Genomic DNA, 11,210 nt, shown 5'->3' on the forward strand with positions numbered 1-11,210 from the left:
AAATGCATATCTCAGAAAAAACTGTACAATACGTCCACCATTACAAGAACAAAATTAACATTACTAAGCTAACCTCAATTTTCAGGTTGACATAACTGCTGTCAAAGTGGAAGACTCCCACTTTCCCAGCTTGCTTGGTAACCACCTGGCGGCATGTAGAGGAGTACATGCAATCATAGAGCACCGCACGGCCCTTCTCACGTCCCTTGCGAGTGGAAGTCTCCACCACCACACTGGTGGTGGGAGATCCTTCAGGGGTGTAGTAATTCACCAGTATCACATAGCGTCCAGGCCGAGCCAGACGCAGGTCATACTGTAGCAGTGGCTGGTTGTGGTTGAGCCACGCCATGGGCTGGCTATCCAGTTCATCAAGGACCTGAGGAGGCAATCACATCCTTGAGGAGCACATGTACATATGACCAAATGCAATAATGACAAGTGGATTCTGTTGGAATTTAAGGACTTGACCAGCAAAATTTATCTCATGCTAATCATACATGTTTAAGTCTCCAGTTCAGAAGACCTAACAATCATATATTTATCAAACAACTCTAATGAAGAGTTTAATAATACCCACTATCCTTCCAATGATGAGAGATGAAATCACATGGATAATGCACAACTTTCAAAAGCTAATCAGCTCAACTGACCACATAATCTTCATAGAGCTCCACAGCCTGCCGTTCCTCTCCCACACTACGATAGCCTGCTGAACCATAGATGTAGTCGTACTGGAAGACATCAGGGTATGCGTAGTGGAGGCACATGTCGCCACCCCGCTGGCCAAGCCTGCAGGGGGTGCTCACATTCTTGGTGAGAACCGTGCCCTCGTAGTAAGCAAGTGGCAGCAACACAAAGTAGTCCTGAGGAAACACATGAATTGGTTACATGCAAAAAAATAAATACAAAGTAGTCCTGTGGAAATACATGTATTGGTTAGACACAAGAAAATAAACAAAAAGTAGACTAGTGGAAACATAAATTTGTTAGACACAAGAAAATAAACAGAAAGTAGACTAATGAAAACTCACAAACTGGTTAGATGTAAGAAAATATAGCGATTCAATACACATGACAGGCTTCCTTAAAATTGTAGGTGAATCCCTAAAGCAAAGTTATCACACTCACCAGGAAGAGATTCTGGTTGTTCTCAATGGTGATGGACCAGGTACCTGGGTTCATCACAAGGGGCACTGGGAAATTGCCTGGCACAACCTTCACTGTCATTAGAGTGGGCTGGGAGGTTGGCACAAAGTACACCTCTGCATCCTGAGAAGGTTAATGAGTCACTGCTATAAATTCAAGTCTCTAAAGTCATATAATAATAATGTATATAAATTCCCCTAGATATTAATGAGCAGATTAAACACCTCACATGATAAATCTTAAATTTATAAAGACATTTTGAACTAATTATCAACTTTTGTCACCAAAAAATTTTGGCATTTCATATCAATGAGTCACTTTTATTTAAGAATTTCATCATTTACCACTCAGGCAATGGCTGTATTGTGGTTTCTTCCAAAGATAATACAAGGTGACAGATTCACTGACCCCATATTGTGTTCAGACGGATTCAAAAGAACAGAAAACATTGGTTAATGAAAGAAGCAATTCTTTCATCACACAATCACCTGTTCTACATCACTGGGATTTTCTGGCGTGAGAATGATCTTCCCCACAATGGTGCGTTCACTCGGGTTGTGGTAGTACATCACCATGCGGTATGTGGATGGCTTTTCTATGAACACTTCCTGAATGATCTCCTTCTGGATGTCTGAGAAGACTGCATAGCCTCTCCAGGAGTAGCCAGGGAAGACATCCTCATCATAAGCAAACCTTTAATCATAAAAGTAAAACTATTAAAATTTAACACTATATTTTGCAATTAACATGCTCTGGACAATGTAATGATGTTACTGCTATGAATGACAGTAAAGACAAGTGACAAGTGATGATAATGCACATGTAACAAATTATAAAGCATCCCATATATATTTTCAAATTTCTCTTGTTTAGATTTGTACTTTGTATTCAATGAGTGTTTTACTTATTATTTGTAATGCAATGCCTTATTTATTTGAGACAGACAGTTACATGAAAAAAATTGTCTCAGATCTTACCTGACAGGAGTGTTGTGGGCAGTGTGCCCGTCCTCAGCCTCATACTTCAGCTGATACAGGGTGGGGAAGTAGTGGAGTTGTAGGGGCTTATCACAGTGCTGGCCTGTCACTCTTGGTCGACAGCGGCACTGGCCAGTCAGCTTGTCACATGCATTGTCTACTGCACCGCCCACATTACAGCCGCAGTCTGAGCATCCAAACAGGTTTTCTTCCCGCAGGTCGTAGGTTCCGTCGCGGCACTGGCTGCAGCGGCGGGAAGTGACGCCTGGCTTGCAAATGCACTGCCCAGTCAAGATGTCACACACAGCCATGCCCCCAAGTGTGCCTGGAGTGTGGCAGTTGCATGGGTCACAGCCTTGAGAGTTTTCCTGTCGCAGGTTCCAGAACAATGGCTTGCACCTGTCACATATCCTTCCTGTGACCCGCTCCTTGCACTGGCACAGTTCTCCTGCTGGTGCATCCCCACATCCTCCGAAAGTTTCCAGGACACCAGCAGGGTTACAGTTGCACTCTGAAAATTAGATGACAATTACAAACAAAAACTCAAAATGTAAATATTCAATCTATGAGTTTTGATTTGAAGTTACAGTAAAACATCCCTAAACCAAATCCGAATAAGCCGAATATCAGATAACACAAACAGCCTTATCAACCTCCTCAGCCACTCTGCCCAGCTCCACTCCATCCCCCAATCCACACCAGAGCCACCAGCCAACATCTTTGACTTAGACTCTAAGTGACAACCACAAGTACACTAGTAGTGCAGTGCATAATGTTATGTTAGCTCTTATGTGACCAGTGTGTTGTGTACAGTTAGGTGAGCTCTTAAGTGAACACTAAGAGTGTAGTTGCATAAAGTTAAATGAACTCTTGAGTGACCAATTAGTGTATTGTGTACAGTAAGTAATAACAAAATATGCTGTAAATATCTATCTGTGGCTTATAATGTGCCAACAAATATGCTGCAAATAACAATAAACGCACAATACACAACATGTATTGTTGGACAAACTGAACTTTCAGATAAACTGTCGGCCACCTTGCCACATTTAGTTAGGTTTATGGAGGTTTTACTGTATAAGTAAAATTACATCTTTTGTCCTAATTTATAGCACACTTTGCCTTAATAAATAAAACCCAAAGAAATACCTAAATAAATCATGTAACCATGTAAATAAATTACAGGGAAAATCTACAGTTGGTCCACATTTGCAGATTTTCTTATCTATCTATCTATCTATCTATCTATATCTAGCTCCTATATCTATATATAGGAGAAAATGAACAAACTTGTTTGTGTGATCAATATTTTAGAGTTGAGTTGTTTCATGAAAAAAATAAATAAATAAATAAATATATATATATATATATATATATATATATATATATATATATATATATATATATATATATATATATATATATATATATATATATATATATATATATATATTATGAAACAGCTCAATTCTAAAATATTAATCATACAAGCAAGATTGTTTATTTTCTCCTATGCCATTCAAAAACTTCATTAAAACTCACCTTCACACAAAGGAAAGTTGTAAAATCCTTCACGGCACATATCACAATGCGTCCCACTGTAGTTGTCCTTACACTTGCATTCGCCCTGGTTGTTGCAAGAGATTCCAATACTGCCAGCTTGGTCACAATTACATGGAACACAGTCAGGGAAGCTGAAATAGCCCGGACTGCACTGACTGCAACTCCGCCCTGAGAACCCAAGGAGACAGGCACACTGACCCGAGGCATCACAGTCTGTGGAGGAAGACCCCCTCTCGTGGCAGCCACAGCTCTGGATGAGTGGGTAACCCCAGAATCCTGGAGCATTGCTGTCACAACGTTCTCCACTGAATCCCTCCTTACACAGGCATTCCCCAGTGTTCTTGTCACATATCTCCTCCTCTGTTCCTTGGGAGTCACAATTGCAGACTGCAACAGATAAATATCTTGTTAAAACAAAAATAGTGTCCAGACTTGAGCAAGTTCATGAAATAAATGCAATGTAGCCAACATGATAAAATAAATACAATATCCACTTTGTTACTGGAAATTATAGATTTATACCATGAGTTAAGAAATTAAGACAATAGACTAATACTTGAATGTAATTTCAAATAATAAAAAATTTTAGTAACAGTACACATTTCATAATATGCACCTAAAGTAAACTGATCACAGATGCTTATTTTCACACAAGATTTCACAAAAACTCACAAGTGCAGGTTGGGAAGTCAAAGTAACCATGTTGACAGCGATCACACTTTCTGCCTCCAAACTTGCTCTCACAGTCACACTCGCCAGTTTCTGTGTTGCAGGGCGTCCCGAGTGAACCAATAGTACTGCACTCACATTCCAGGCAGTCTGGTAACTTGTAGTAGTTGGGGGCACACTGGTCACAGTTCAAGCCAACATAATTTTCCTTACAAGGACACTGGCCACCACCAACTTGACACACGCCTCCCAAGGTGCCATGCTGGGAGCAGTCACAGGGCTTGCAGTTAGGGTAGTCATAGTAACCCTCATTACACTGGTCACAGTATGGTGGGAGGAAGGCTGGCCGACACTCACACTCCCCTGTTCCTTCGGCACAATTCCCCGTTGAGTAGAAAAAGTTGCAGTCACAAGGCTGGCAGACATCCGTGTCATTAAGTTCCTTGTCATATGGCCGGAAGTACCCTGCCTGGCACTGGTCACAGTTGATGCCTGCTGTGTTGTGACGGCAGTTCTGACACACTCCTCCTCCCTCAAAGTTCCCATAGATGTCAAGGGATAGCATCTGTGCATTCACTTCCTCACTGTAGATACATTCATCAGTGTGGCCATGACAGTTGCAGGCTGGAGAAAAATTGTAATGTTAGCTGCATTCTGTTCACAAACATTCCTCATAGGTGAATCATACATTAACCCTTTAAATTGAAATGCTTGGGAATAGGCCTTAAATCTTTTCTAATCTGAAATATTTGGGAGGAGGCCTGGATCAAACTAGCTGAAGGTCAAAACTATCCATTGGTCACCTGGAGCCTATGCATCTTGACTGCCACTGTTATATATTCTATAGAATACCATCTCCAACACTCAACACCGCTAGGATATGACACATTCACACAAACCTACATACCTGGCCAATGGGCAATGTCTAGCTTAATCAACTGCCAATTTGAAAATCACTATTTTGCAGTTCTCAGATCAACTTTTACTGGTATTTTCAATGTTTTCAGGTGAAATAGACTTGATTTAGCAAAAAAAAAAAAAAAAAGCACGGGTGAGATTAAAAATACCAAGGTGTTGGCAAATATTATTATAATGGATAAAATCAAGTACAATGATGGTTTTGATAGAATTCTTACTTTAACTGATGTCTAGCTTGGTAAGAAAGTGTGATCTTCAAGATAAAAAGCTAACTTGATAATCAAAGGAATTTTAATGAACTGAAGAGGCTCCTATACATAGTCATCCTATGAGATAGTTAGCAGATAGCAGACCCCAAGATGCTATGCTTGATCCAAATCCTACACTGATCTTTGACTAAGTACATACAGTAACTCCCATATTCCATTAGTTACACATTATGCTGCCAACAAAAAATTACCTAATACAAAAAAAGTTAACAAAATATAGATGTAAAATTTATATTTCAAAATTATGAAAATTCAAAAGCTCCAATTTTTTTTTTTTTTTTTCATGAATGTCTATCTCTTAACCCATTCACACACCAAATGTTTGATAAGTTTACCATTCCACTCCATACCTGGGACCTTGAAAGGCAGATATAACAGCACACATTGAAACACTGAGAGAGAGACAGGGCCTTATCACTTCAGACCCATTCACTCAAAATAGCTGACGATTAATTCATTCATGGTATTTGAAATACCATAGTTTGACACAATTTTGATAGAAACTTTATTTTCGGCAAGTTTTAAAGTTTTTAATGCAAACTGTGTAAAACACTATTGTACCGAAGTGGGGTTTTGACATGAATCACGTCATCATCCATGAGGGGGTTGACCAAAAGACTAGAAATCTACTTTAAAAAAAAAAAATGTAAAGCCCAAAAGAGTGTCAGTCCCAAAAATTTTGGGGATAAAAGATTGTGAGCCATAATAGTAAAGTTTAGAGGAGAATGAGAAGATGAGACAAAATTCAAATGTCAATGAATAAGAGAGGCACCTAATGAACAGAGTGGAGTATCAACTTACGTTCACACACAAAGTTGTCCTGATAGCTGGCTTGCCTCCACTTCTTCTGGATGAAGCCAGGACAGCAAGACTCACACTGTGCACCACAGGTGTTGTGTTGGCATCGGCACTGCAGCTTGTACTGGTCATTGGGGTCCGTTATGTCACACACGTCTGCATGGCCATTGCACACGCACCGCCCTCCTATGCTGACGTCCTTCACTGAGTAGAAGTACTGCAAGGGAAAGGAATTGAAGACTGAACAGAACAAAATTATAACAGAAGAAATTACAGTGTAAGAGATACAATAAGCATTTGTATAGTATCATGAATTAAGAAAGTACTGATACTCATGATATAGATGTCAAGAAAAGGAATATTAACAAAGTTAATTTTTTTGTTATGTGTGAAGGCATACAAAATAAGGAGATAAGGTCTGCCAGATATTCACAGACACTTTCCAAAAGATTAGGCCATTTAGTTCTAGAAAGGTCTTGATACTTCCCTCCTCAAACCACTCAAACTAGTATACAAAAACATTAAGATAGCTGCAATCAGTATAGAAATACAGTGCCACAGATGCCCACCCTCCTGGTGACGGTGGGGTCCCTGCGCTCCACAGACATGAGGTGGCCCAGCAGTGTCTTGGTGCGCAGGAGGCGGAGTCGGACGTTGGTGGCTCGGGTGAACTCCTGCAGCTTGGAGGAGTTGAAGAAGCTGTTTGCTGAGGGACGATTGTTGAGCAGCGACACCACAATCTGTAAGAAGGTTTGGTGATTACTGTTCGTTAACTGAAGGTAATGTAACATGACAAAAAAATTACGTTTACCTATCTAGTGTTACTCAAAGATAATGTGTTGATATAAAAAGAAAATACTATCCTCCAATTTTGGATGATTCTTTTGACCTTCATTTGGGACTTGTACTCTCAGTAGACCTTTTTTCACTTTTTGTTGCCCTTAGCCAATGGCCCTTTTACACAAAAGAAGAAAAAAACTCATCTTAACTCATTTTTCATCATTGTAACTGTACACTGAAAGCATTTTAAGACCTGCACCATGGATCAATCACAGCTTTGGTCAGAAATGATACCATGGATTTCATAATAACAAGTCTGGTAGTGATATTTATTGTATCGAAAATGAAATGTGGATCATAGGAGATGGGAAAGATCACAGTCTCACCAGAATTAAAAACATTAGTCCTCACTGCAGTTCTTATGGATACCAGCCGTGACTGATCCCTAATGAGGACAGGAGTATTTTCTCTTCTTTGCATTGGGCCAAGAGGTCATGTGAATGAGTGTGAATGGCAGTCATGTGCCTTATCTTGACTATCCCCCTTTTTGTGGGAGACAACCTCAGTATATGTATTATATGTATATGTTTCAGGAGATGGCCTTGGTATATGTACGTATGTATATATTCTGCACTTGTTGGTTTCCAATTGCACTAACCTCACCACCCTCCAAAGGAACCACCTTGGAGAAGTGAGTCACACAGATCACATCGTCGTCATCCATGATGGGGTCCAGGCTCTCCCTCCCAAAGTACTTCTCACAGTCCCTGCAGTGTAATAAAAGCTGTTTCAAGCAAAATAATGAGGAAAAAAACAGCTTCAGGCAAAAAAGAAGAAAAAAGAAAAACTGTTTCAAGCAAAAAAAAAAAAAAAAAAAAAGACAAGATGTGAGCAAGCAAAAAGAATGACAATACAGTAATGGTGTCACACAGAATACACACAAGCATTTATCTGCCCAAAAAAGACACATTTGAAATGCATTTTGAGAGAGTAATGACCTGTTTTCTTATATCAATTACCCTCTCCACTCCTCAACATGCATATCTCTCTCTCTCTCTCTCTCTCTCTCTCTCTCTCTCTCTCACCCAGGGCTGTCAGCGAAGTATTGCCAGGGGTTGTAGGTGAGGCCATTATCCACTGAACGCTCCAGTACCCACACGCCAGGCCTTGGGGAGTTGCCCATCTTGATGAGTACATACGCCACTTGGAAGAGCTGAGCAGGGGAGAGGCAAAACCAGACTCATTCCAGGGGTCAGATCAGATGTGGGGTTATGTCTTTGTATTGATTCAGTGTTCAAGCTTAAATATACTTCTTGTGTTTGGTCTCGGTAAGTATGCTGCCTTGTACCCAGATCTTCCAGATATTTTTTCTTGATTTCAGTTGAATTTACTATTAGTTTTCTTTAATGCTTTCACTGTTATTTGACATTTTTAAATACTAGCCACTGAGACATTTTTTTTCTTGTTCTACAGCCACCTCCAAACACTTTACTGCCTAGAAATTGTAAAAATCTATTTTTTTTACCCTCTTCTTCCTTGTAGATACATATAAAGACTCCATATATTGCTTTTAATGCAGTAAATTGTTCCACACTGCAGTGAAAGGGTTAATGATCTCACATTTAGTCTTGAGTATGTTGTCTTGCACCTAAATTTTCCAGATGCGTTTTCTTGATTTCAGTTTATCATTGCCATCTATAGAAACATTATTGTCATGTGTTGCTCAGAGTTCTATGTATGGCTGTTGCATGAATGAATATTGTCACATTGTCTATATTTATACATCTTTTGGGTCCTGTTACAGCTTGCCATAGCATATTTCCAGCCTCTACTCTACTCTGTCTTCTGTTAAATCCATCACACCACCTGCATGTCCTCTTTCAATACATCCATAAACCTATTTGCTTGTCCTCTCTATAATGTGCCTGGTGGGTGCATCTCCACCATCTTCCCCAAATGGTATTTCCTTCACACACAGCCTTACTACCTCAGTCTACCCCTTACACACACACACTGCACATGGCCTATTCCCAGGTTTGCTTCCCTACCTCAGCGTAGTCTAGCCCCACCTCTGTCTCGTTAAACCAGTAATCCAGTATACACATCCATGTAGTCTAATCACCTCAGTCTACACTGCTAGTATTATTTATTTTATTTTTTTCCGGATAACATTGAAATTATCTTAGCGCTTTCAAGCAAAGGCTAGGTTAAGTTAGGTTGGGTTTCGATTAAACGAGTCCATTAATTTTCCCACGTATCATTTGAGAGCACTGGCATAAACAGTCTGTCCAGCCATGTAAGTAACTCAAATATATCTAATTATCCATCACGTCACCTTCAAATATTTAGTAACCACATAATTAGCTTACCATTTGGTCAGCATCCTTTACCATATAAATGATAATAATCCTTTATTGATCTTTCCTTTATATCAAGGAAATTAGTGAACGGATTTAATCTAAACCCAACCTAACTTACCTAACCTAGCCATCGATTGGAAACGCTAAGGTTATTTCAACATTATCTGAAACAAGTAGCGAGTGAGTTACCTGCATGTCGGGTTCACTCTGGTTCGAGGCAGGCGGTTTCGGACATTCTGATGGTTTGGCCAAAATACTACTCCTGTAGTCACCATTGCGCAGGCCATCGTGTCAGCTAAACTGTATGCGGTACTGCCTCCCTGATATACACTGCTCAACAATGACGCAAAGTAGTAGGTGGTGAACCTCATGTAGAGCAACGAACAGGCAGTGACCACCCTCCCTTTGGGCTACTGCTGTGTCTCTGATACTTTCCAACGGGACACAGCCAAGTCAAGTAAATGAAACCATAGGATTGTGCTAAATAGGTAAACAGATATATAAGAAGGGTAAATAATTAGATAAAAATAAAAAAAAAAAAATAGATAAAAGAAATACCAGCAAAAAGGAGAGGTGGAAAAGCATACAAGAGGAATCTTGGCCAAAACACTCAACCAAGTCATTAAATCGCACAGGATAGAGAAGAAATTACCGTATACATTTATTTGATAGCTTCAGAGATCCTACGAAACTAGGCGGCCATACAGAAAAAACAGAAAATGACAACGTGTTACAACAGAAATTCCCTCTCCAACGCCAACTTGATTTTTTTTTTTTTTTGTGGAAAAGAATTGTTTAAATACACATACTTTTTCTTTCATATATGGCAGTGCAGTGGTTTATCTCTTTCTTTCATGCGCCTTTCCTTTCTTCCCCTTTTCCTTTTCTTCCTCTTCTCTTTCTCTTCCTCTTCCTCTCAACCACTTTTTTTATCTTTCTTCCTATTCTCTTCCTCCTTTTTCACCTTTCTTCCTATTCTCTTCCTCCTTTTTTCTGTTTCTTTTCCTCATTTATTCCTCTTTCTCCTCTTTTCTCTACTTTCCTTTCATACTTGGGTCTTCACCTGACTGGCGCCATCTGTTTTTTGGGTTATGGCATTGCGAGTGGTCAATCTGTGGCGACTCTCAGATCCGTATTCTCAAACGCTTCGATGTCTTATCTCGAATACTTTTAACAGACACTATGAAAAATTTCAGGTGCAGTGTCCTATCTTTCTTTTTTTCTTTTTTTTTTCTTTTGCAAATAAAATCTTAAGGGTAGGTTCATCGGTTTTGGGAATGGAAAATGGACAATGATGCTATTTTGGCAGTGAATGTTTGAGATCCCGACCCAGTTGAATTGTACAATGTGAATGTGCAGTGAAATGTTTGCTAGGAGTCAGGAAATTACAGGTCCGGAGTTGTGCCTGGTAGAATCCGGAATCCTACCTAAGCAGGATGTAACTACGAGGAAGAGACGCAATTTTATAGAATCCAAACTGTATCAAATGATGAAGACGAGGCTTTGTACCTGGTGTATGAAATGTGTAGAAGAGCGAATACCCCAGGCTATAGATTCCTTTCACACTCACTGCAGCGTGACTATAATGTAGAACCACCACACGAAACCATTAGGACCATTAGGACCATTAGGGCCTCTACTAAAAAATTTGAGGGGACGAGTTCTATCTTTTTTTTTTTTTTTTCTGTGTGTGTGTGTGTGTGTGTGTGTGTGTGTGTGTGTGTGTGTGT

The 11,210-nt window shown here is 39.8% G+C and overlaps 1 protein-coding gene across 11 annotated transcripts in view; it reads right to left on the reverse strand.

The window, feature by feature from the left end:
* LOC135089564 (laminin subunit alpha-like) overlaps positions 1-11,210 on the reverse strand; it is a 91,428-nt gene that overhangs the window by 69,139 nt on the left and 11,079 nt on the right. For 10 of the 11 annotated variants that reach the window (XM_063985278.1, XM_063985277.1, XM_063985275.1 and 7 more), the window contains 11 exons: positions 8,206-8,333; positions 7,779-7,887; positions 6,910-7,080; positions 6,344-6,557; positions 4,359-4,979; positions 3,666-4,073; positions 2,124-2,634; positions 1,635-1,839; positions 1,129-1,269; positions 651-863; positions 74-376 (listed from right to left, as the gene is read on the reverse strand). In XM_063985278.1, the coding sequence (XP_063841348.1) occupies positions 74-376; positions 651-863; positions 1,129-1,269; positions 1,635-1,839; positions 2,124-2,634; positions 3,666-4,073; positions 4,359-4,979; positions 6,344-6,557; positions 6,910-7,080; positions 7,779-7,887; positions 8,206-8,333 (3,024 nt within the window). Of the gene's footprint in view, positions 1-73; positions 377-650; positions 864-1,128; positions 1,270-1,634; positions 1,840-2,123; positions 2,635-3,665; positions 4,074-4,358; positions 4,980-6,343; positions 6,558-6,909; positions 7,081-7,778; positions 7,888-8,205; positions 8,334-9,669; positions 9,901-11,210 lie in introns of those variants that run through there. The other variant, XM_063985279.1, reaches the window with a different exon arrangement.

The sequence above is a fragment of the Scylla paramamosain genome, chromosome 33 (assembly GCF_035594125.1).
Source record: "Scylla paramamosain isolate STU-SP2022 chromosome 33, ASM3559412v1, whole genome shotgun sequence".
In the NCBI taxonomy this organism is placed as follows: Eukaryota; Metazoa; Arthropoda; class Malacostraca; order Decapoda; family Portunidae; genus Scylla; species Scylla paramamosain.